The following is a 27191-nucleotide window of genomic DNA, read 5'->3' on the forward strand; positions in this document are numbered from 1 at the left end:
AATTATAGCCTTCTGGTACAACTCTGTTGCACGAGAAAGGCAAAACGAATCAAAATTAATTAAAAAACAACGAAAATGTAGAAGAAAAATAAATGCATGGATAACACCCGTAAGTTAGGCAATAATTTTCAACTAGCAACGTCTGATATTGGCTTAAACATCCTCGATTTTTCATACAAACTTCGGATTTGGATTTTGAAGCCGCGTTCCAATTTTTTTTCGAAAATTCTTTCACCAGGGATCACTAGAGACCCCAAATTTGGTTAATTTTTGGTTTCATCTTGAAGCAAGATCCAGTGTTGAGCAATAAATAAAGTCTAGTTTCTTTCTAAGCGGCTACCAAATTTCTTGTGCTGTACATTGCGTATCTAAATTGAAAGACAACAAGGAGTCACAAGAAGGGTTTGCGTTTTTGTTTGTTGTGTTTAATTTAAATTTAAATTAATTTAATTTAAATTATGTCCTACTGGTCTCCGAAAGGTCAAGGGGGGTATAATAAAAAATAAATATTTAAATGAAACAAATGGAAAAACTCCTCAGATTTGTTAAAGAATGTTTTGAAAATCCTCTAAATTATCCAAATTTTTTTTGTCCCCTCAAAATATTATTTTTGGGCAAAAAAACCGAAGGGGGGGGGCATAATTGTTATTAAATATTTGTATCGGCCTAATGTCAAATAAAAAATCTACAGCAATTGAATCGTTTCTCACTTTTTTCAAGCCTTTTGTTATCTAAGCCTTATGCGAAGGTCCCCATTTGACTTATTGTCAACCCAGATGACGGTATGATAAAACAGAACTGCATATTCATTTTCTATTGTATATATTTAAGGCACTTGAGATTCCATCTAACTTAACATTATTTGTTAAAATATAATACTTTATAGGAAAAAATAGAAGTTGTGGCGCATTAGTTGAAATGGTACTCTATTTGTGATAGGCTTTCTAACAAACTACGCAAGTCGCAAACGATTCTACATCGTTCAATAATATTCTAAGCCAATATCGGACCCTGTTGATTAAGTAACTCCGGCGGTGGATGGTCAATGATGAATTTCAAATTGTGTTCTGGCCATTCGTAGGTTAGTGGGATTTTCAGATTGTCCGTACTGGTATTCAAATCTCCAAACGTGTCCAGCATCTTTGGGACGAGTGCATTCGGAATTAGAATTTGCACCCAATAGCCTAGCACTCCATAAGGCGTTTCTCGATTAACTATGGCCCCGGTAACCGATTCGGCTACAAAGGTAACAGCCATATTTTGTGCCTTGAAAGTAAAATGTCGCCCGTGGCGTATCCGATCTTTGATGGCGAGCACGAGGAACTTGGCTGCATATGGCGCCAGGGTGAGCTCGATGCCACTTAAGGGAGAAACGCGGGACGGTATCTGGGAGTGGTGGAAGGGGTTAATCATATCAGACGAACCCGAATGTTCCAGCCCGTCGTTGAACTCTTTTTTGATTTCGATGTTACACGAAGAGATGCTTTTGGCGATTTCCTCTTCTGGATCAAGAATCTCTTTTTTGATAGTAATTGCTTTGGCGACTTCCTTAAAAGTGAAATCTGCATTCACACCCGCCAAGTCGGATCCTTCTCTTTCAAGATCGATTTCCAACTGACGAAGAGTCTCGGGAAAGAGCTCAAATACGCTTTTCGATCGAGTCATGTCCGTGATTAGCCAATCACCTCCAGTTGCAGGATCTTTTTGAAGCAGATTTAGAATACCTTTCCCATTCCAACGAGATGCTTGTTCTAGTTCTTCGTTTGTCACGCCAACTATCTGTAGAAAATCTACCCAACCGAAAGGAGTCTCCGTGCGAGACATTTGAGGATCTTCGGCAATTAACATGTGCTGAATATTTGATGCTTTGGCGTCCAATGATCTACGCCAAGGAATATTGTCACCGAAACACAACCTGTTACCTGACTGAAATACATATTTGGCCAGTGCTTGTAGGAGATTCGCTGGCCAAGTGGGTGGTTTTTCTTCGGTACAATTCTCCGGTTTCAGCAAACGGAATGTCAGTTCAAAGCCCATTCCAGAGCGTGGTTCTAATCCTCCAATTGTGTCTGGCAAGTGAACTCGTCCGTCGCCGTGCAAATCGGACAGCCCGAAACTAATGTAGTGCCAATGTGGTGGAATGTTCTTATCCGGATCACCCGCATTGTGATACATGCTAATATAATCCAACGGGTCTTGTCCACCGAGCCTAAAATGTGTTACAATCTACCTATAGTAACAGTATTATCTTTAACAAGCAAGAAAGCAATCAATCTACATACCAATACTTCAGAACGGTTGTGACCTGAAGCGGATTTGTTTGATCTGGGTAAATTTTCAAACATTGTTCAATAAGTTTCTGCAAACCTCGGGGAACCATTCGTCGTTTCAGTGGATCCTCCTTTTCCTGATTTGTAATGGATGCCATGACTGATTGTAAGCTCACCGACAGATAGATTATATTTATTTGAAAATTTAAAACCTAATACTAGACTGATCGAAAAATGGCTTCGAATATAAAAAAATGGAGAAACAAACACCACAACATGAAATAGAGTGTAAACAGAAGGATCGAACAGTCTTTTATGGCTTCTTGTGGAAGTGGCTGACACACGGGAAGATGAATGCTGAACGAGCCGCATAACGCTTGATGGCCGATAGAAGGAACGTAGTGAAATGGAAGGATTTTACCTGCTCATGCCGACGAACCGGACAAACCGGCACATAATCTTCAATTAGAGATTTCGAAATGACCGTTGATGATTGTCTTCTAAACCTAATTGAATCACTTGTTTGAGGAATTGCATAAGTTAATTTCTCACAGTTCTTCGAAAACATGTTTGAGGCAAAACTGATGATTGACCATCTCGCTCCATATGGAAATCTCACCCCGCTTACCCTTAGAATGGCGATATTTTTGTTTAATTTATAAAAAGCTTTAGATCCGATGTGCTTTACTACACTGCACAAGGCAGCCAACACCTCAAAAATCGTAATTCGTATTTCGGTTGGAATCATATTATTTTTTTTTCATTTTATAGAATACTTATGCGGTTCAAATTCAAAATTTGAAGAAGTTCTGTTGAGTTTTGACTTTGATACATCATTTTTAATTGAACATGATTGTTGATTTCCAATCGAAAACTCTGTTTGACAAAGCGTTTATATCAGCATCGTACGGCTTCAATTACATCGCTAACCCCAATATTATTTCAAGACTGCATTATCAGGGTCTTAAATAGTACGCCTATGTCAAATTTAAGTGACAGAACTCAAATTAAGTTTACTTTATATACAAATTTATTTAAAATACTCACATTTGTTTCATTGAAGTGCTCCAAAAGTATAGGCGCAAATGAATGCCCATAATGATTCTATGCTCATTACAAAGCTGAAAGCAATAACTTTCTATTAATCACTATTTTGTTTTGCGAAAAGTTGCGATAAGCTGCATTTTGACCGTTTTAGTTTTTTTTGGTCTGTTTCTATTTTAAACCTTACAAATGCGTATTTTTTGTTCACAAGAACCTTAAAAATGCCTTTTTCTAATTATTAGATTGAGATTTCTACCAATTTTAGTTTTTTCCACATGAATTTTATTATTGGAATTTTGTTTTTGTCTATTGTGAAAACTCATAGTATTGGATATAAGCAATAAGCATGGTTCATCATTTTGCAATCAAAATGATTCTACCTATAAAGAGTTTCAAGTTCTCATGTTTGAGCTCGAGCTAAACTGTAACACACTATTCTTGCCAGCAATAGACAATGTTGATACTGATATTTGAACTGAAAAGCTGAACCGAAACAACAACAAGCATAACAGATGAATAAAGCTACCGCGATTCCTTCAGTCAAATTACACACTGTCGTAGCCAAGCAAATCCGTCTTCCGATTTGCCTTTTACCAACGAAAACAAGCGCGGTACACCGAAGGATAATTCGAATGTTCATGCCTCAAAAACATAACACTGAAAGCACGGCATACAAAAAACAAGGCAGGCTCATCACGTATGAAAACATTCAGTTTGAATGTAAACATGTGACGTCACTGCTATCTTCGCACAAGCTGGACCGAGACGATGCTCTACGGTCGCAGCATGCTTACTTTTGTTCTCCAACATGTGGCGATAAAATATGCGTCACATTCGAAGTGTCATTTTTCTAACGAGCCTACCTTGTTTTCTGTATACCGTGACTGAAAGATCGTTTATTTTCACCGTTCGAATCATCTAGAATTCCTGTCAGCCTACTGAGATTGAATTTCAAATTTCTCCTCATTAGCTTCTTAGTATGCTGGCATTTCAAATGCCAACTACGATTGAATTTCAAATACGTTATCATTTTTTTTATTAATGGCATTTTTAAATATATTAGTTTATTTCATTATTTTTATCATGAAATAAGAAATACGTCCCACTTTATCCATCAATGTAACCAACAAATGCAAATGCATTTTTCAGGCTCACTTTATTCCCCACAATATTCACCGTCTCTACTCTTTCTTTTTTTTCGGTTAGTAATTTTTTTTGGAGCAATAACAATAACAGCTGTGAATTTATTATCTGTGGCTCTAAAGCATTGACTTAACTGCTCAGATAATTCTGTTTAAACTATTGATTTACTAAACCATTAACTAAACCAATCTAACCCAAATTCAATCCACATTCTAAACGAATCCAATCCAATCAAAATCCCATGCAAATCCAATCCAATCAAAATCCCATGCAAATCCAATCAACATCCAATCCAAATCCAAACTAAATCCAATCCAAATCCATTCCAAATCCAATACAAATCCAATCCAAAATCCAATCCAAATCCAATCCAAATCCAGTCCAAAACCAATCCAAATCCAATCCAAATCCAATCCAAATCCAATCCAAATCCAATCCAAATCCAATCCAAATCCAATCCAAATTCAATCCAAATCCAATCCAAATCCAATCCAATCCAAATCCAAATCCAATCCAAATCCAATCCAAATCCAATCCAAATCCAAATCCAATCCAAATCAAAATCCAATCCAAATCCAATTCAAATCAAATCTAAATCCAATCTATATCCAATCCAAATCCGATGTAATTTTTTTTATGACTTTTCTTATTTTTTTTATTAATGGCATTTTTAAATATATTAGTTTATTTCATTATTTTTATCACGAAATAAGAAATACGTTCCACTTTATCCATAAATGTAACCAACAAATGCATTTTTCAGACTCACTTTATTCCCCACACACACTACTACTATATTTGGCTTTGCTTAAACGATAACATTTGCTATTTCAATAGTCATTCAAATTTTTGAGAGTTGATTGTAATTGAACAGAGCACAAGCCGTTTGAAGTTTGTATGAAATTTACTGCGATAACAGTAAATTATTCAAGAAACAACATTCCGCAGCACTGTCCACTGACCTTTTAAAATATATTATTACGTTGTGAACAAAAGAAATTTAGCAAGCAAATAGATCGTCTTTTGTCTCGTCTTGTCTTAGCCCATGGACAGCCTGTATTTAACAAGCAATTATTTTGATAAGAAAATTATTTAGAGCTTTTTTGTGGAATATCTTCACTTGTCATAGGACGAGTTAGTACTACCCCATTTAATTCCACCACTTGAGTCAAGTACGAAACACTGAAGATGGCGTTACTGTTGGAGTCGAAATACGTATCTGTAAAATAACAATCAAATGGTGGAATTAAATGGAATAGTACTAACTAGTTTTATGTCATGTAAAATCGTCTTTGTTGCGAAACGATCTGTTTTCAAAAACCGAATTTAGCAGTAAAATGAAAGTATTTACTATTCACAGAGATGCCGAAAAACGGCTGTATATTGCCAAAGCAATGCTTCCAACACCCACGATCAAGTCTGTATGTGACAAAAAGCCTCAAAATACCATGATACAAACATAAAACCTACTTTTAGGGACATTTTGAGATTTTGGCCATCCTTTGTTCTAGAGTGAACCACTGTGCACTGCCGTTCTACGCATGCTTGTACCAAATTCAAAAAACGACAAATGAGAAAATGGCATTTGAAATTGAATCCTAATTTTCATTGGTGACGTATAACTTGAATGAAATATAAGATTATTACATCACAGAACCATTCAGAAGACTTAATTTCATTAAAATCATTCTTATTCTTCACCCACAAATATAATTTGCGACAACGATCATGAAAATAGTTTGGCGGGACAGTTATGCCGAGAAATAGAGCACTTGTTTTGTGGTTTCTACGCATATCAGCCCCGTTCAGTGCATGATTTCGTGAATGACTACTGCGATTGACATATGTCTCCACATGCTTCATCTGTGGAAGTGAACTATCTACGTGGTTGAAGTGACTCAGGGTGGCCACTCACCCGGGAATCCGGGAAAACCGGGAAAAACCCGGGAATTTGATGAAGTCGCCGGGATTTTTTTTTTCAAATTTATGTAACATCCAAAAGTATATGTTGATTTAATAATAGCAGATAGTCGATCTGATTATAACTTTAAAACACTTGAATCTCGATGCTGTATATACTCAATTAGGTTGAAAACCAGAATAGGGAACTAGCGAAGTTGGATTTTTCTCGTATCCATACGTTAAACCTAACTTCGCTAGTAGCGCGCTAGTCTAATTAGGGCCTAATTAGACTAGCGCACTACTAGCGAAGTTAGGTTTAACGTACTGTTTGTGAGAAAAATCCAACTTCGATACTCCCCTATCAAAAAAGGGAATTAGATTTAGAGGAAACGTTTGCATTCTACAGAATCGACTCATAATCAGTCCCGAAACAATGCTTTGATTAAGTACCGTCGTCGGGGGTGACAATGGGTCATTGTTTCAACCACTTAAAATGCTCGTAGAATAGATAATTGCATGCACAGAAAAAAATAATGAAAAGTAAAAAGTGCGTAAAACTTGCCATGCGGAAATTTACGCTATTCTTCGCTCTTCCTAACAAGATTGCTTACAACTTGCATGCAATATAGACGATTCACGTCAAATATTGTATAGGCTATATCCGTTGTGGAATTGCGCTAATAATGACGTTCCATTTATGTGCATGATTTTTGGCGGAAATTTCAGTGGATTTTTCTATCTGTGTGTATCTTAGGGCAAGAAGACTAAAATATAAGAAACCTTTTTGCACAATTTTGCTATTCGACCTCCAGGCTGCTGGTGAGAGCGATGACTCATTCTCACCTCCAGACCCATTGCCACCCCGATGGCGGTAAATATTGATTTGATTTGATTTTTAGTAGAATAATTTCGTCAGAATTCCTTTGATTACTTTCTTATAATCTCATATTTGTTTTCATCATAATTTTTTAACGGTTCAGAAATAATTTATTTATGGTTCATGATTATGCGGGAAGTCTTCACCAACATTTAACATCTTTAGATTTTGATATTGACTTATAGTAATGCTAGCCCGCATAATCATGAACCATAAATAAATTATTTCACAGACCGTTCATGACAATACATAACATTATTCTTACTATTTTGATTATTGTTAAAACAAATGATAAACCAACCTCACCATTAATGGTCTTTACAATAGGGTGTGTTGTGTTTTACCAAACGACCATATGGGTAATAGGCGGTTAAGTATAATTAACATACAAAAAAGGGCATTTTCCAGTACATTTTTTTCGCTGCACACTATGTGATATGGTACTGTTACAATCCTTGTTTTAGAATGAAAACAACATGAGATGTAGTACGTAAACCGTAGAATGATATAAGTGAAAAATCCTCGCACTGTATCCCTTATCTTATGTGTACTAGAATGAAAAGCAGTTGGTATTTTTTTCTCAATTTTAAATAAAAACACAATACGTTTGTTTCAATTACATTGTGAATCTATACTTTATTTTATTTTTCAATTTTCAACTCAAACGGGAGAATACATCCGAGAATACATCGATATAAAAAAGTTTGATGAAAATAATATCAGGGATGCCGCACCCATGAAGAAGACGCAAACTGCATACAACGTAGGAGAGACATCATCAAATCATAAAAACGATGGTTATATTTCATATATGTAAAAATACTTACAAATTGTATATTTTGGAATCATTAAAATTGGTTGAACTCGGAAGGCCACACGAGATGGAAGAACTTCGGCCCAGCTCCGAAAGGCCTCGTCAGTCTGCCATCATGGAATGCATTCTTCCCACAGAATCTGTTGGCAATAATTAAACATGTTTACCTATTTGTATATTGAAGTCTAATTTTATTACTTACCAATGGTTCGCTGTAAAATAATAAAAAAAAAAAATACCACTTCCGAACGATCCAAATAATTTTTTTAACAACAAAACGATCTGGTTCAATGTCAGTTACACGACTAATATATTTTGCGGACTATTAATAGTCAAACACACACTTATTGCAGAACTTATACGTTTATCGCATTTTTATAATTGGAGGATATAATTCCTAATTTTTGTGTTGAATCGCAACGGAACAAAACTAAGTATAAACTATACGTAACTATAACACAGTCATATTTCACATTATTGCTACATCAGTTATAAGTTTTTTACAGTTAGTTACCATTCGATTCGAAAAAATGGATGATAAGACATTATAAAGAAACAATGAATTATGACATTACAACACATGGTATCATAGATTAAACGTGATGTATACTATTAATTCTAGATGAACTTAAAGTTACATTATACTTGAACAGTGATGTAAATAGTAACAGCATTCCTTAATGCAGCTAAATAGTAACAGCAATACTGTGAATTGTTTTTAATTATGCGGGAGGTCTTCAATCGATATTTAATAAAGTTTTGTCGCTTTTTTTTTTTTCAAATTTCTGCTCATTTTCAAATGTTTGTTCAAAAAGATCATACAAGCTTTAAATAATTTTCTTAAGTTTTACCAGCAATCCTTATTGCTTTTACAATAAATATTCTGATAAAATTGCGAAGATTCCATATTTTCAGGAACTTTTATGGAGTCTATTCGAATTCCTTGGGAGATTCCTGCAATTTACGCAGATTTCCAGGTACCAGTTTATGGTTGCTTGTAGTTTAATACTGCAATTTGATGTATTTTTGACAAACTAAACTGTTCAACCTTCCTACCTTTATTTCATAATCTTTTTGAAATTTTATAATGTACAGTTCAGTTAAGAAGGTACGCCTATGAAAGATTTACCAAAGATACACCCAATATTTTTTTTTTTACACGGATGGTATTTTTTAATTTTTGGTCAACCTGATCTTACACAGCTTTTTAAATACTACCTTCATTTTCTTTGATTTTTTGTAAATTTTTTCATTGACTCATAGTTTCATTAACGCTCAAGGTCTTAATCGACTAAAACCCACCCGTGTAAAAAAGGAACTGGGTGTACTGCAAAAATATAAGATCTACCGAGTACAGAACAGTAGAGAACCCTTTTTAGAAGATAGGTTTACTGAAAAAAAAATTACAGCAAAAAAAGATCGTTAGTTTCAATGCGAGAAAGTAGAGTAAACATTAGACATATATAGACATATTCTTTAGGATTTTTTTTAATGACTCATCAATGAACCATTTTGCAATTTTTTAAATATTGTTGCCCTATGTCAACGGTTTCGTGCAATACAGGCACAACTCGAAATCTGAAAATGTTCAGAAACAACGTTAAACATTTTTCAATAAAAAAAACTTTAATGTTTTTGTAAATATTTCGAATTCCATGGATATGTATGCATGTATTGATACGTTAGGATTACTTTTATGTGTTTCAATAAAAAAAACTTGAAATAATCAATAATTTCGAGGTATATTTTTAATGCATTATGAATTTCGACCTGGGTCTACATCAAGTGTTACTTTATACTGTTTTCTGGTGCTTCGCAATCAAAATGTCAAAAATGATGTATTTTGAGGTTTGCCAGTATTGCGCGAAACCGTCGATATGTGCGCTTTTGATTATTTTCCTGCTAAATACATAGCTTCTAGAGTGCAATCAGTATCTCAAAAGCTTTGCGGACAAAACAGCAGTTAGAACTTGAAGTCTTTTATAGCGAGTCATAAGACTGTTAGAATGTTAGAATTCAATGCTTATTATCAAATAACTTAATTGATACTTAAACATAATGTTGTACATTTTACGTATTAAGAAACTATTCTCTTCGTTCAAATAAAATACATTTTTTTACATAATCCAAATCCCCCCAGGCACTTTAAAAATGTCCAGGAAAATTTTGAAAAGCCTACCGGGAAAACCGGGAAAAACCCGGGAATTTATTTTGTCGACTAGAGTGGTCACCCTGTGACTATGTTGCTTAGAATGACTATTGTACAAATTTCCTTCTATTAACCTGTGGAACAGGCTAAGATTGGAAGATTTAAACAGAAAATGCTATTTCAATGTGTGTTGCTCCATAAAATAACGGAATCCGCCATAATGATGAATTTAATCACCGCGAGACAATTATGCGTAGAAATTAAGCAATGGGACAAATAGACTTGATGTTGTTTTCAATGATTTTCCGAACAAAGTTCGAAATCGAAATCTGTTAGAGCTTTCTAAAAGTATACATCAAAATAGACTGCTCTGTGGTGAAAGATCAAAATGCACAAAAACTAACATGGGACAATTATGCGTAGAAGGGCAGTACAGGTGTGGTCCAAACCCTCAAGTAGTATTTGTTCAACGAACATTCGCTCTTTTGAGAGAGAAACTCTCAGCTGGGTTGCCGAAGATGGCCGATGGCGACCGAATGTGACGTCACGTCTGGCATACTCAGTACAATTTTTATAACAGACATAACGTTTCACTCCGCCCGCCCACTGTGGGTGGCATAGTTTACATTATTTTTCCGACTACTACAGGCTTAGAGGACTTTGGCCCACACCTTTACTGAAGCACATCGAGACGTGACGTTTCACTCGGCCCACCCACTGTGGGTGGCAATGTTTACGTTATTTTTTCGACTGATACAGACTTGGGGCACTTTGGCCCACACCTTTACTGAAGCACATCGCTTTACATCGTTATGAAAAATTTCAACTAGCCCCAGAACAGTAAAATAGACATTACTATTTTACTTATCTGTGGTAAGCCGGTATCAATTGTATTTGTGGAGATGATTTACAAAAACAACAATAACGCAAATGTTACAAATATGCTATCATAGGCAGTCTGAAGCTATAGGGCAATACCTCGAAATTAATCAGATTAATTTTAATTTGGACCTAAATGTTCTATTGATTTGGTTATATGAAAATGAATAGCTTAGCCTTTCTCAAACATCGGAGAAGTTGAGATTCTATCACAGAGCACAGACGGTCATCTTCATTCGTGCAGTTGTGTAAAATTTCTGATAAATATGATGAAAATTTGCCGTGTTTTACTTTTTAGTGCTAGTGTTCATTCTGAATTGTCCCTAGATGGTAGAACCATGCTTGTAAACCAATGTCATGGCTTAATAAGATTGAGTTCGGACAGCCTGCGATGGCGGCGCACAGAAGGACCAATCTTCAGAAAGACGGTCAAAAACCATTTTTTTTCTCAAAATGATCCAAATTGATAACTTGAGTCATGGGTTGTGAGTAGAATACTTAACGATGATGTAAACATAGTTTTGAGTTATTTTATTCGGGAGGATCTTACCTTTAGAGTCAATACAAGTTGAGCATGTTGTCGATTTTTAATTCTGTTAAATCTTGTAACATTTATCTTACTGTTGATTATGTTGGCCACAACGTATACAGCGCTCAAACCTATTATATTTTGCACCATTACAAAGTGTAGCCCTAAAACTAATAAAGCCATGCTTAAACGTTCGTAAATTATTTTTGATCGCGCAGAAAGTACTCTTTATGATGTATAAAAGTACTTTATGATGTATAAAACTATTATTGTATTATCTTCTTACTGTATTCATTGTTAAATTCAAAAGGTTACCCATCGGTACCCATCAATGAAATTCACTCTGAAGCCTCATTTTTTGTCAGGAATCCAATCCTGAAGAAATTAGGTTCCGCCACCCTCCGCCCGCTCAGTTATTACGGTTTTACTGACGGTATGGTCCTTTCGGTCTTGCCAATCAATTTTGATAAGTGCAGCAACGCACAATTTGTTTTCACTTCCCTTTATACTTCTCATTTGCCTCAATGCAATGGTGTGACATCAGCTTAAAATTGTCTAGGGGTCGTACACTTATTACGTGAGCATTTTTTGCTGGGGGTTTCGACTCCCCCTCCCTCATGTAAGATTTCTTTCATACAAATGTTTTTTTTTATTTACATGGTGCTTAAAAAAACGACAGGAGTCACCCTCCCCCTCCCTCATAAGTGCTTACGTAATATGTGTACGCACCTCCTAGCACCATTTGTTCTTGTCTCACTCATACATGTGTTAAAGAAATTCCACGTGATCATTATTTCTTACAGACTCCTGTGCTCTGAGATTTTTAAAATGTTGATAATGAAAGTAGGAGAACTATCAAGTCATGTTATTTTTGGTCGCAATGGATAATTTCGGAGAGGATTTTATTTTATCCCTTACTTCTAATTTTCCAAACTTACTCTGTAAAAATATTATAAGTTTTTCACATGAATCGTAATATCTAGTAACAACTTGCGCTTCTACAGCTTTACTTCGTTTATGCTACGTTTTGACAGGGCAAGTGAATTGAACAACTCAGTTGAATTTAATTGACTTGCCAAAAGTTGAACATATTCAACTTTCTTCTCATTCAAGTGAAATGAATTAAGGTGTTTACACGTTCCATTCGCGTCCGATTCAAGCGACTTGCTCAATTCACTTGCCTTGTCTAAACGTAGCATTAAGGACGAAACAAAACCTATTCCATATGTTTACAATTTCTAACAATAAAATATCTTTTTCCGTAGCACTGCGGTGAAGCGGCTGAAATCGGTAATTAAATACCTGCGGAAATGCTCATAGAAAGAGAACTCTACATTGGCTTCGCCAGCCTGTGATATTTGATCGGGCACCACTTGGTGCAAGCACGTTGTCTTAGAGAACTATAGCGTGCTTGCGACGACTGATGCCCGATATTTGTACTTTAGCTTACGGGTCGTTGATGCCGAGAAGATGAACCATCTATTCAATGAAAAATCACAATATGTGGCCTGCTAGATTAGTTTATTCACTCCTTACATTTATGACCGTCTTTTGTGGAATTGGTCCCACTGTGCGGCGCTGAGATGCGATTTGGACCTTTACACACGTTTTTAACGAATTTTTGTTCGAGACTGTTCGATGACTGTTCTCTGTGATTCTATATGCATTTTTTTTAATATCAATAAAAAGATTTGTTTAAATTCAAGACAAAATTTTCAAAACGACTTATCTGCTTTTGTAAACAAAGATTCAAACGACGATTTGACGAATCTGATAGCTCTCCCACGCAAATCAACACCACCAATAGGTAGGTGAAGGTCTCCGCTACCTGTTGATGGTGTTGGTTTGCGTGGGAGAGCTATCAGATTCGTCAAATCGTCGTTTGAATCTTTGTTTACAAAAGCAGATAAGTCGTTTTGAAAATTTTGTCTTGAATTGTTAGACAGTCGTGACTATTATTTATAAAATTCTGGTTCAAAAATGTTCCCGCTTCGTTTAAATCTAACCGTTATTAGATGCCAGAACAGGAATGTGTATTTTTTTCGCCAATGCATTCTAGTCTACATGTTAGATTCAAGACAAAATTTTCAAAACGACTTATCTGCTTTTGTAATCAAAGATTCAAACGGCAATTTGACGAATCTGATAGCTCTCCCACGCAAACCAACACCATCAATAGGTAGCGGAATCCTTCACCTACCTATTGATGGTGTTGGTTTGTGTGGGAGAGCTACCAGATTCGTCAAATCGTCGTTTGAAGTTTTGTTTACAAAAGCAGATAAGTCGTTTTGAAAATTTTGTCTTGAGATGATATGCAACTAAAAATAACTGTCGTATTGTAAGGCTGGTCGCGATGCTGTTGGTTTTTGTATGGCGTGTTTGGAAATCAAACTAACACTGAAACTATCAGTTCGCAACGCAGAGTTGCTGTTTCATTTTTCGAGCACTTTTTGAAACTGATTTGCAACTGCTCGACTGGTTTGTTGTAAATATGACCTGATTTGAAACTGGAATGAAACTGAGTTTCAAATTTATTTGATAGTGTTTAATGTGTTTAGCTTTTTATTTTTATCCTTGTTGATCAGTTTATGAAAGCCTAATGAAAATTAATAATTAAATATTATTTATTTAATACTGATCATCAACAGGCTTATAAGGGAGCCCCCATGTTGTTGGTAAAGTCTTGAAAATGCAAGCAAAATAGTATAACAGAGATACAAACGATACAAATCAATTCAGCAAATGAAAGTAAAAACAAAAAAAAATATGAATCAAAGAAAACCATTAAGAATCTACATCCATCTTCGCAATATAATAACGGACTACTGCCAGAAATGAATGATTCTAAATATTTTAAATGTAAAGTTAATGTAAAAGTATTAAAAATAATTATTTTACAATGTGCAAGGTCTGCACAACTGGAATTTACGATCGTATGTATACCGCCTATGATCGCATATCAGTCCCATCTTTGCTATTCATATGGGACAAATGTGCGATTATGGGCAGTACATTCCATTCCAATAACGTTCCCTGTGCCCCCATCGAATGCAACCACAGCTCTGACGGCCATCCACATATTGAACTGACGTTCCGCCGCGCCATGGCCTGCAGGTAACGCCTCCTTCCATTACCGGTTGGTAACCCTGCGCATCGCAGTTACATAAGACAAGTGGAGAAAATTTTCCTAGCCCTCCGCACAGTCGCCGAAATGTTGTCCTCGTTGAGAAATGTGCTAAAAACCGGTTCCCGGATCCAAGCCGAACTCGTCCGGAACTATGCGGCCAAGGCTGCAGCCAACGCCGCGGCTGGAGCGCAAGGTAAGGTTGTCGCTGTCATCGGTGCCGTCGTCGACGTGCAGTTCGATGATAACCTACCGCCGATCCTGAACGCCCTGGAAGTCCAGGGCCGTGGCTCCCGGCTGGTGCTGGAGGTGGCCCAGCATCTGGGAGAGAACACCGTCCGCACCATTGCCATGGACGGTACCGAGGGTTTGGTGCGTGGACAACGCGTCTTGGATACAGGATCTCCCATCCGTATTCCGGTCGGAGCTGAAACCCTGGGCCGTATCATCAACGTTATCGGTGAACCCATCGACGAACGTGGCCCCATCGAGACGAATCTGTCCGCCCCGATTCACGCCGAAGCTCCCGAATTCATCGACATGAGCGTCGAACAGGAAATTCTAGTTACTGGAATTAAGGTCGTCGATCTGCTGGCCCCATACGCCAAGGGTGGTAAAATCGGTCTGTTCGGTGGTGCTGGCGTCGGTAAGACTGTATTGATTATGGAACTGATTAATAACGTCGCTAAAGCCCATGGTGGTTACTCCGTATTTGCCGGAGTCGGAGAACGTACCCGTGAAGGAAACGATTTGTACAATGAAATGATTGAAGGTGGTGTTATTTCACTCAAGGACAAGACCTCCAAGGTCGCGCTGGTGTACGGACAGATGAATGAGCCCCCCGGCGCTCGTGCCCGTGTCGCTTTGACTGGACTGACCGTTGCTGAATATTTCCGTGACCAGGAAGGACAGGATGTGCTGCTTTTCATTGATAACATCTTCCGTTTCACTCAAGCCGGTTCTGAGGTATCTGCTCTGCTGGGTCGTATCCCATCTGCTGTCGGTTACCAACCAACTTTGGCCACTGACATGGGTAGCATGCAGGAACGTATTACCACTACCAAAAAGGGTAAGCGATATTTATTAAAAAAAAAACAATTCATATTCTAATCTTCAATCCTGTTTTCTATTCTAGGATCTATCACCTCTGTGCAGGCTATCTATGTGCCGGCTGACGATTTGACTGATCCTGCTCCAGCCACTACTTTCGCTCACTTGGACGCCACCACTGTGCTGTCTCGTGCCATCGCCGAATTGGGCATCTACCCAGCTGTCGATCCTCTGGATTCCACCTCCCGTATCATGGACCCGAACATTATTGGTGCTGAGCACTACAACATCGCTCGTGGTGTCCAGAAAATCCTCCAGGATTACAAGTCGCTGCAGGATATCATTGCTATCCTGGGTATGGATGAATTGTCTGAGGAGGACAAGCTGACAGTCGCCCGTGCCCGTAAGATCCAGCGTTTCCTGTCGCAGCCATTCCAGGTCGCTGAGGTGTTCACTGGTCACGCCGGCAAGCTCGTTCCTCTGGAGGAAACCATTAAGGGCTTCACCAAGATCTTAAATGGTGAGCTTGACCATTTGCCCGAGGTTGCTTTCTACATGGTTGGTCCGATCGAGGAAGTCGTCGAGAAGGCCGAACGTTTGGCGAAGGAAGCTGCATAAGAAAGAAGGTAAGGTGCTTCCTAGCTATGCAGGAGGAAAGTTATTACAAACTACATGATAAAAGTCAACGTAAAATTACGATAAGCAACAAAATGTAACAAACAGGAAAAAGTTAAATAAAAATCGAAAAAAATACATAATTGAAAAATTTGTTGGATGACGTAAGTAAACAATAATGTAACGAATGCGAGACAAAATTAGTGGCCTAGGCGGCACGTGATCTAAATAAACGTATATATACGTATATAAACGATATTAAAAGTAAATATTTGAATCCCAGTTATAGCTTTGATTAATAAAGGCGACTAGTAGATTTAAACCATTGCCATATTAAAATGTCGGCTTTAGCTAGATCAATAATAAGTCTTTTCTTATGACGTCCTGAATCAGCAAAAATATGAAAAAGATATAAAAAAATATATTAAGCATTTGTTTTAGAAATTGCATATTATATAATATCATTTAACACAAATCCAAGAAAACAACAAAATTGGCACCGAATCTTTCGATTTTTCCTGCGCCCTGCGGCACTTCTAGTTCCTTAGCAAGCTGTGTTTCATAATTTGAAGTGCAAGAGCAAGTGTGTGTACATACTTTCTCAAACAAATAAGCAAAATTTCAAACATTTCCGAACAAAAAAATGATTTTTGATTTTTTTGACTATGTTTTTGCCTTTCTCGTACAACAAAGTTGTACCGAAAGGCTATTATTTCACTCCAAAATCTAACTTTTTATACAAGTCTCGGAGACCCATGATGTTATATACCAATCGACTCAGCTCGTCGAGCTGAACAAAGGTCTGTCTATCCGTGTGTATGTGTGGATGTGTGTGTGTGTGCACACGAAAGCCGAAAAACATTAGCCACTTTTTCATATAGTAATTCCACAGACAAACAGACATAACACTCGTCAAATTTCCATCGTTCACTGATTTACTGGTCAATTTAAATAATCTCTAGTTGGCCAATCGATCACTCGTGGCGCGCGCATCGGATTTGCTCGAGTTTGACATTTGCTCACTACCGCCATCTGGTTCGTGATTTGCCCAACCAACTGAAATCAACAGATGTCGTTAGTGTTTCAACGACGATGTATATGATGAGTAAATGTTCAATTGTTATGTCTGTTTGTCTGTGGTAATTCTTAACCGATTTTCTCGCAACATGCATTCGACGGGGGACATACCCTAGTTGATCACTATTGAATTTGATAACGATCGACCATTGCGTTTAAAAGTTATTAAGAAAATGGAATTGAAATGTGTAAGCGCCATATAAGGTTGGTGTCTTGGCTAAATGCGAGAAAGGCAGTATGACCACTCGGTGAATTAAGTTGGGTTTTTTAGGACGAGGATTTAGAATACATATATACAAATCTCATTTTGGCCAAAAATGTCACATATGCAGTTTCTCGAATAAACGGTTCAGATAGGCCTATTCCTATTAGCTATTAGGCCAACCGTCTGAATGTTGGGAAACAGTGGTAGACCTGCATTTCAACTCAGTGTTCTATTAGCATTTGCCATTTTCACAACTAATTGAAAGCTTTTTATGTCTTCTATTGAATAAATATGTATCTTGTTCGGCAAGCAAAATTGATAGGTACATTAAGGCCTTGTAGCGATGAATGCTATTCAAAATAGTGACTTAGTGACCAACGATGACTAAAAAAGTGACCAAATAGTGACTTTTAGTTGCAAGAAAAGTAATCAAATAGTGACTTTCGTATAAAGTTTATAACCCGATAGTGAGTTACAAGCTGGATTAGCATTGTTACGGTGTAATTCGTAGACGGTAGACGGATGTAGCGGTACTCATATTTATTCTTAATCCTTATCTAGAATGCTATCAGAAATCAAAAAAAAAAGACAAAAATAAAAAAATAAAAAGCATGAAGATTACTACTGTTGGCTATGCCTATCTTCACGATAACCAGGAAAACGATGGAAATTAGCAAAAGGTCGCCTTTACGTCACCCTCATAAGTACCACGGAGTTGGATATTTGGGAAGGTATTCGTTGGTTAAGCCAGAAGCTAGCAATGCGACCATGATAAATCATATTTAGTCACAACACAAAAAGGTATATACCAGGTGTCACGGTAGTGAGTTACAAGTTTATAATTTCAGCAACAATTTTGAAGCAATTAAAGCATTGTGGTAATAATGTTTAATATAATAAAATATAAGAGCTTGAAGTTTTCCGTGAAACTGCTAAACAATGGTATAAAATCAAGACCAACATTTGAAAAGGGCGTAACACCCAAAATTTATTCCTTCTGATTCCACATCTACATATATAGCTATATATGTATACAAAGAATAAGAAGGAATACATTTTGGCTGTTACGCCCTTTTCAAATGTTGTTCTAGAAATGATCTAATTGGTTCCTAGACAGAGCATTATTTGAACTTATAAAGCTTATAAATCTTTTATAGTAGTTCAATCAAAGTTAATTGCCTATTTCCGGGGATTAAACCACCCGACTTGGACGTTAATTTACAATGTTATGGAAACTCATATGTGAATATGTACGTTATGTGGAAGATATTGATTTGAAAAATGTATTGGAGGTAACCACTTTCCCTTCGATGGGACTCGAACCCATGACCCTACAGTACGCTAGACTGGTGCTTTAACCAACTAAGCTACGAAGGACCTCCGTCGGCCTTCGCAACCTGCAGCTACTGAACAGCTCGAGATTCCCAAATTGGACGCATAGTCAAATCACTCGCAATCCATTTATCAAGCCAATACTTCCACATGTGTATTGTACACGTCCACATTAGAGGAGCGTGAGTATTTAGAATGTCTGGCGGCTATACACATTCTTCATCAGCAACGGTACTGATCAAGTGAGGTTGTGTAAGCATTTGCCAGTCGGTCGTCAAGCTCAGACCCGACCGCATTGCGTAGGCAAGAGCACGCAACTCAGGTTCAGTTCAATCAAAGTTAATTGCCTATTTCCGGGGATTCTAAATACTCACGCTCCTCTAATGTGGACGTGTACAATACACATGTGGAAGTATTGGCTTGATAAATGGATTGCGAGTGATTTGACTATGCGTCCAATTTGGGAATCTCGAGCTCGTTCAGTAGCCGCTAGGTTGCGAAGGCCGACGGAGGTCCTTCGTAGCTTAGTTGGTTAAAGCACCAGTCTAGCGTACTGTAGGGTCATGGGTTCGAGTCCCATCGAAGGGAAAGTGGTTACCTCCAATACATTTTTCAAATCAATATCTTCCACATAACGTACATATTCACATATGAGTTTCCATAACATTGTAAATTAACGTCTTTTATAGTAGTTTTTTTGTCGGGTACAATATCCACTGCGACCAGATATTTGATCTATTGTGGCGGGCCCCTTTTCAATGTATAGTAGAAGTCAGATAGTCTAAAACACTATTGAAGAGTGATTTGAACTTATTGACTATGATTATTACCCCAGTAAGGTATAATTAAACGAATGAAGTTTATTGCCTTGTTGGGAGAAGTTATCCAAACATCCGAGGGTTCAATAAAACCCTTCTCAAAAATGTTTCTTCTCCTATGAAAAAGTGCTGTACAATCACAAAGAAAATGTTCCGAGGTTTCAATCTCAAAGTTACAGAAACGACAGATATCGTCTTCCGGGGAGTTGTTTTAAATAGTATTTACTGGTATAGTGACCTGTTATTAGCCCACTGAATGTACGTAAGTCTTTTCTTGACAAGCTCAAAACCTTTTTAGTTATTGTTGCATTTGGAGTTATGAATCTCCTTGATTGTCGTGCTGTCTTTGTATTATTCCAGATTTCATTTATTTTCAGTTTTTCCCAGTTCTTTAGTTCAATTTTAAGAGTACATTCCGAAATGCCATAGAATGGTTCTGGACCTATAAATAGTTTGGAAGATCCTATTCTTGCTAACAAGTCAGCTTTTTCATTACCTTCAATTCCACAGTTCCAAGGAACCCAAAATAAATTCAATGTATTATTTTGAGCGTTTTTAGCGCAGCTAAACTGTCAGTAAAAATACATATATTTGCATATCTGTAGTTACGTCGTAAGCAAACAGTAGTACACTCAATAATTGCCTGTATTTGTGCTTGAAACACGGTTGGCCATTCACCCATTGGAACAGATATATAGTTATATGAGAAGTTGATCCGTTCACGTAAGGGCCACGTGCCACAGCCCAATATATGTAAGGACATAAACGGGAACCTTCTTACAAACGAGCGTAAGGTGATCCAAAGGTGGCGGCAGCACTACGAAGAGCACCTGAATGGCAATATGGCAGACAACGGTGGCGGTATGGTAATGAACCTAGGAGCACGCGCGCAGGACATGCGACTTCCAGCTCCGAATCTTCAGGAAATCCAGGAGGAGATCGGCCGGCTGAAAAACAACAAAGCCCCTGGAATTGACCAACAACCAGGAGAGCTGTTTAAACACGGTGATGAAGCACTGGCTATAGCGCTGCACTGGGTGATTACCAAGGTTTGGGAGGATGAGGTTCTGCCGCAAGAGTGGATGGAAGGTGTCGTGTGTCCCATCTACAAAAAGGGCGATAAGCTGGATTGTAGCAACTACCGCGCAATCACATTGCTGAACGCCGCCTACAAGGTACTCTCCCAAATGCCGCCGACTAACACCAATTGCAAGAGAGTTCGTGGGGCAGTACCAGGCGGGATTTATGGGTGAACGCTCTACCACAGACCAGGTGTTCGCCATACGTCAGGTAATGTAGAAATGCCGCGAGTACAACGAGCCCACACATCATCTATTTATCGACTTCAAAGCCGCATATGATACAATCGATCGGGACCAGCTATGGCAGATAATGCACGAAAACGGATTTCCGGATAAACTGAAACGGTTGATCAAGGCAACGATGGATCGGGTGATGTGCGTAGTTCGAGTTTCAGGGGCATTCTCGAGTCCCTTCGAAAGCGTAGAGGGTTACGGCAAGGTGATGGTCTTTCGTGTCTGCTATTCAACATCGCTTTGGAGGGAGTAATACGATGGGCAGGGATTGACACGAGTGGTACAATTTTCACGAAGTCCGTCCAGTTATTTGGTTTCGCCGACGACATTGATATCATGGCACGTAACTTTGAGAGGATGGAGGAAGCCTACATCACACTGAAAATCGAAGCTAAACGGATTGGCCTAGTCATCAACACGTCGAAGACGAAGTACATGATAGGAAGAGGCTCAAGAGAGGTCAATGTAAGCCACCCACCTCGAGTTTCTATCGGTGGTGACGAAATCGAGGTGGTTGAAGAATTCGTGTATTTGGGCTCGCATGGGCTCGCATAGTGGCTGGAAATCGTACGTACTTTGGACTCCGTAAGACGCTCCGATCGAATAGAGTTCGCCGCCGTACCAAACTGATTATCTACAAAACGCTTATTAGACCGATAGTTCTCTACGGACACGAGACCTGGACGATGCTCGTGGAGGACCAACGCGCACTGGGAGTTTTTGAAAGGAAAGTGTTGCGTACCATCTATGGTGGGGTGCAGATGGCGGGCGGTACGTGGAAGAGGCGAATGAACCACGAGTTACATCAGCTGTTGGGAGAACCATCCATCGTTCACACCGCGAAAATCGGAAGACTGCGGTGGGCCGGGCACGTAGCCAGAATGTCGGACAGTAATCCGGTGAAAATGGTTCTCGACAACGATCCGACGGGAACAAGAAGGCGAGGTGCACAGCGGGCAAGGTGGATCGATCAGGTGGAGGACAATTTGCGGACCTTCCGCAGACTGCGTGGTTGGCGAAGTGCAGCCATGGACCGAGCTGAATGGAGAAGACTTTTATGTGCAGCACAGGCCACTCCGGCCTTAGTCTGATAATAAATAAATAAAGATATATTTACTCTAGGGCCTGTTAGGCCAGCTCCTACACTATTACACCCAGGTTTTTTTTTACACGGTTGGAATTCATTAATTTCTCGGTTAACCCAAACTTTCACAGCTTTTCAAATACCACCTGAATTTTCTTTGATTTTTTGTGAATTTTTTCGTGGAGTTAACTTATTGTTTCATTGACGCTTGAGCGACTAAAACCAAACCGTGTAAAAAAAAACCTGGGTGTATTTAATTTTGATCCATCTGTATAAAATACAGATAGTAGTTAAAAAAAACTTAAAGAAATTAAAATAATGAAGAAATTTTTAAAATACGATTTTTCCAGCAACAGGTAGATTTTTCCAATAACAAGGAGCTAAAAGTGGGCGAAGAAGTTGACAATGTACTACGCGTCTCCATGCACGGCCCATAACAGAATGCTGATTCGCCGTTGCGTGATGCTTTGTTCCCTAAGAGCTGCCAACTAAAAGGCGGTTTGCCTCATAAGTTTTCCGGCAACTTAACAAAACCCATTGTTTTAAATGTTATTATCAATAAAATTGAAAAATTTATGATGGCATCGGTTAGCTATATTGTTTAACTGTTGCATGAGGCAGAAGACATCAAAACAGTCTTTGCTTAGGTCTGTCCACACTCGCATATTAGTCCCATATCGTTTTTTTTCGTATTTCGGTAATCGCATCTTCCATATAAAACTTAAAAAAAATCTAATAAATTGAAACATAACGATCTTGTTGAAATTTGGACAATTTGTTCATTATTCGATAGATTACCGTGAAATTGCTTGGAAACTTTTAAGGTGAGTTCGAGAGGTACATGCAGTTTGGGATTAGTAAGATCACATTGGCATTTTAGGAATGGTATATGAACAATCTTATGACGGCTTCATTCTCGATAATCTTTACTGATAGATAGGGAATAGACGTGATGAAGCTTTACTTTGCCGCCGAAAGTGAGCTGATTCATGACTAATCATTAGTACCAGGGTATTTTTCGATTCGATGAGACGAAATCAAGCGTTTTTCGGGTCGGAGGAGAGTCTTTTTTCGAAGTTTATAATGAAAAGTATCTTTCTCCCATCCCTTTTTTTCTCTACAGCGAACCTAGAAGATAAGCGAAAATCGTGCCTACTTAATAAATTTCTTTTTTCGTTTCATCACTTTTACGCCTCACTCACTTTTCGCGAAAATTTCCGGTAAGCAATTACGAATGACCGCAACAGGATTCTAACCTAGAACATCAACAAAAATGGTGATGAGATGCGGTCACTATAGCCATACCACCACATCGACTGTATGTAGCAGGGCCGGATTTAGACGGAAGGGGGCCTCGGGGCCGGCAGTCTGTGGGGGCCCCAAAATACATATACAAAAAAGGATGGTTTTAGTACATAAGATTTGTGGGGGCCCGGGGCCACGCCCCCCCCCCCCGGACCCCCTCTAAATCCGGCCCTGGTATGTAGGGACTAGGGTGTTTGTTCCATAAAGGCTGCAATCGGTGATGGCACGAAACGGAAGAAAGGAGTGAGAAAACGAGCAAATCAACTTTTCGCGGCACTGGAAGTGAGAGAGAAATGATTATCTCTCATCAGCCCGTTTTTCTTTTCCCGTAAACCCAAGGGCCCCATACGCCTGTCACTGGCGAACAAAGCTCGTGTACTCTGCATCGAAGCTTAGAACAAGACTTGAACTTGAACGATGGAAAATGATTCGATATCTGTCAAAAGTAATCTTGCTCTGCGAGCAGGGTTATTTGGTAATTATTGGAATGTCACTTTTAAGTTTAATTTCAGTTTAATTATCCAATTGAGACAGACCTTAGTGTTAGGGCGCAATCGTTAATGCGAACATTTTTATATTCGGTTAGTTACTGCAAATAAATTCTATTTCGAGTCTCTTTAATCAAGCATAGCACATCGTTATATTGCTGTATGATCGAGCGTTTAATTTTGATAAAATATTGAAAACAAACGTTTGCATAAAAATTGCCTCGCCATAACAAAAAGGTGGTAGAGAAATAACACTGTTGTTTACATTTTACAACCAGCACATGTCGGAGTATGGATTCAGTGCTCCGCCTTCTCCCCCTCCGTACACGCTTAAAATCAATAACACAGAGATGTGTTTGCTTCACACAAAGCGGACCTAATGCAGAACAGCACCTAGATGAGCGACAGTTACACAGCCACAAAAATAGCTCGTGTGGTTTTATTAAAGCTTGGATTTCAATATTTTTAACAGTATTTGGTTCCTCATGAAACAAGGAATCTGTACAAACGTTTACATGTTAAAAAGGACCGTTATCACGACCGTACGAGGCATTTTTGTGCCTGTGTAACTGTCGCTTATCTAGGTGATGTTCTGCATTAGGTCCGTTTTGTGTGAAGCAAACACATCTCTGTGTTATTGATTTTAAGCGTGTAAACCAATTTTTCGGCGGAAATCTGCGTGAGGGAGCATTCCCTGCTCGTGAGAATGAGCTAGTATAATAATATCACTGCCTCAGGAATTTGGGCAGGTTTGGGATAGTTTTATGACAAATATTTAAGCTGCGTAGAGATATTAGTTACATTAGACGATCCCCACCGATGTGTATCCAAATGAGTGTCTAGTATAGGAACGAAATGCGTTCATATTTTATTTATGCACTTGTTCTCGCACCGGTTGTTTCTATCAAGGTTGTTGAAGTGCAATCATGCTGCGCACCGGTGGTGAATATTCGGTTGCTATTGAGGCAAACACGGAAATAAATAAAATCAGGAAAAAATTATTATTTATTTTCAAATCTTTCAGAACGCGCTCCAATTTTTGTAATATAAGTATGTGCGTAATGCATTTTGTGATTATCAGATTAGCTAGACACACATCTGGTAGGTGGCGCTAGCTTATATGCAATAATTTAGTGAGGTGGATATCTCGAGATCTCTAAGACTTAAAAAGGTTTTGTCTTCTACAAAGTTGTTCGGGTTGCCATAACATTTATGATGGAGACTAGTTTAGTTTGGAATTCATACGCACAGTGGCGCTAGTGTATGAGAAATAACCTGTTAGGTTAAATATTTCTAAATCCGTTAGAGTTAGAAAGTGGCCATCTTCTACAAAGTTATCCGAATTATCTTTTAGGTTGGTTATTATGTAAGATTTAAAAGGGTAGTCAAAACAGAAGTTTAATTTGAAACCGCAATACTCGTTGGCGCTCGAATTGAGTCCAATCGAGTCAAGTACGAGGCACTGAAGATGGTCTTACTGTAGAAGTCGAAATAAGTATCTGTCAAAGGTACAACCAAGTGGTGGAATTAAATGGAATTGTACGAACTCGTCTTATGGCAAGTAACTTTGTAGAATACGGCAATATTCTGAAAATTTCAGATTTTGAGATATTTAACCTATAAGTTTATTTCTTATACACTAGCGCCGCTAAGCGATTGTGTTTAAAACTAAACTTACTTGCATCATGACGGTTTTCACCACCCGAACAACTTTGTGGAATACGGCAATATTCTAAAAGTTTTCGAAATATCTAACCTAGCAGGTTATTTCTTATACACTAGCACCACCAAGTGGTTATATCTTAATCTAAACCTGCGTTGGTCATAATGGTTTTGACCACCCGAACAACTTTGTAGAAGGCGGCAATATTCTAAAAATTACATATTTTGAGATACCTAACCTCTCAGGTTATTTCCAATACACTAGCGCCGCCAAGCGGTTGTATTATTAACTAAACTTGCTTTCGTCATGATGGTTTTAATCATCCGAACATCTTTGTAGAAGACGGCAATATTCTTAAGATTTCAACTATCGAAATATCTAACCTTATAGCTTCACTAGCGCCGCCAAGCGGTTGTATTTCAAATTAAACTTGTTTTCGTCATGATGGTTTTGACCACCCGAACAACTTTGTAGAAGACGCCAATATTCTAAAATTCCAAATTTCGAGATATCTAACCTATCAGGTTATTTCATATGCACTAGCGCCGCCAATCAGTTGAAATCCAAACTAAACTGACCTCCATCACAATGGTTTTGATGATGAATAACCGAACAATTTTTCAGAATGCGGCACATTTTTTATTTATGCGTTACTCTATATTTCCGTGTGATGGTTTGGCAACGGTTGGAGCGGGTCGCCAAATTTGCCAACTCGCTATTCACCGAAGGTTGCGTTTACATTTCCCAAACCCGTTTACCAACGACCGGTGCGAGTTCGCGTCATGATGGAGGTTGCTATTTTGGCTTTATTTACGCACTGGTGGGGATCGTCTTATATGATTCAGTGACGATGTCTTAACCTCAATCTATCTGTTCAACGAATTCGAATCTGCAAAATGTTTGCGCGTAAATGCATGGAATACGTAGATTTTGATTAGCTTAATCGAATCTCATAATTTTAGGTAAAGGTAAAGAGTGAGGTTGCGAAACGCCACTGCATGGGACAAATATGCATATGACGGCAGATTAGAGAGCATGGATAGATAAAAAGCAGAAATAACCTCTAGGGACCAATCATCAACCTCAACCTACAATCAATATATTGACCTATAATTCAATCCTCGCAGAGATAAGTCAGCCTAAGGCAAATCTTTTTTAATAAATAATAATAACTTAATCCTAGCTGCACCTAAACTAGAGGAAATTACATTATGTACAACGCGAGTTAAATCCTCTCTCACAGGGATTGAATCCTAAAGAGAGTGAACAAGTCTCTCACTTATCATCTCTGTATACATATACGATATGTAGCATACCGCGAGAAACCTTTTTCGCAAGCTTTCATGATAGAGAACAGATTCGGGAAGTTATACCCCATGATAAATTTCTTTTAGAAAGCTCCAAATGCGGTGAGCACTGGCCCTGATGATGCATTTCAACTTGTTCTACACAGCTGTGCAGTAACCAAAACGAAATGAGCGAAAACAAAGCGAGAATCACCATTTTT

The 27191-nt window shown here is 38.3% G+C and overlaps 2 protein-coding genes and 1 long non-coding RNA gene across 3 annotated transcripts; 1 reads left to right on the top strand and 2 right to left on the bottom strand.

Annotated features, from left to right (window-relative positions):
• Nucleotides 1–805: 805 nt before the first annotated feature.
• LOC134226148 (suppressor of fused homolog) lies at nucleotides 806–2618 on the bottom strand. Its single transcript, XM_062706735.1, has 2 exons — nucleotides 2283–2618; nucleotides 806–2209 (listed from the first exon to the last, which is right to left on the bottom strand). The coding sequence occupies exons 1-2, from the start codon at nucleotides 2426–2428 to the stop codon at nucleotides 994–996; spliced, it is 1362 nt and encodes a 453-aa protein (XP_062562719.1). The 5' UTR covers nucleotides 2429–2618; the 3' UTR covers nucleotides 806–993.
• Nucleotides 2619–7870: 5252 nt separating this feature from the next.
• Nucleotides 7871–8386, bottom strand: LOC134223526 (uncharacterized). Its single transcript, XR_009982609.1, has 3 exons — nucleotides 8253–8386; nucleotides 8064–8190; nucleotides 7871–7988 (listed from the first exon to the last, which is right to left on the bottom strand). It is a non-coding gene; the product is annotated as an uncharacterized LOC134223526 (long non-coding RNA).
• Nucleotides 8387–14752: 6366 nt separating this feature from the next.
• Nucleotides 14753–16547, top strand: LOC134224957 (ATP synthase subunit beta, mitochondrial-like). Its single transcript, XM_062704642.1, has 2 exons — nucleotides 14753–15800; nucleotides 15867–16547. Exons 1-2 carry the CDS (start codon nucleotides 14819–14821, stop codon nucleotides 16397–16399), a joined length of 1515 nt encoding a protein of 504 aa, XP_062560626.1. The 5' UTR covers nucleotides 14753–14818; the 3' UTR covers nucleotides 16400–16547.
• Nucleotides 16548–27191: the final 10644 nt, after the last annotated feature.

Source organism: Armigeres subalbatus, chromosome 3 (assembly GCF_024139115.2).
Source record: "Armigeres subalbatus isolate Guangzhou_Male chromosome 3, GZ_Asu_2, whole genome shotgun sequence".
NCBI lineage: Eukaryota > Metazoa > Arthropoda > Insecta > Diptera > Culicidae > Armigeres > Armigeres subalbatus.

Excerpts from the sequence above, each read along its gene's own strand:
- LOC134226148 (XM_062706735.1), bottom strand. The coding sequence starts at position 2,428 with ATGGCATCCATTACAAATCAGGAAAAGGAGGATCCACTGAAACGACGA. Across the intron at positions 2,210-2,282 it reads ACAACCGTTCTGAAGTATTG|GCTCGGTGGACAAGACCCGT; the intron begins GTATGTAGATTG and ends AACACATTTTAG.
- LOC134224957 (XM_062704642.1), top strand. The coding sequence starts at position 14,819 with ATGTTGTCCTCGTTGAGAAATGTGCTAAAAACCGGTTCCCGGATCCAA. Across the intron at positions 15,801-15,866 it reads TATTACCACTACCAAAAAGG|GATCTATCACCTCTGTGCAG; the intron begins GTAAGCGATATT and ends TTTCTATTCTAG.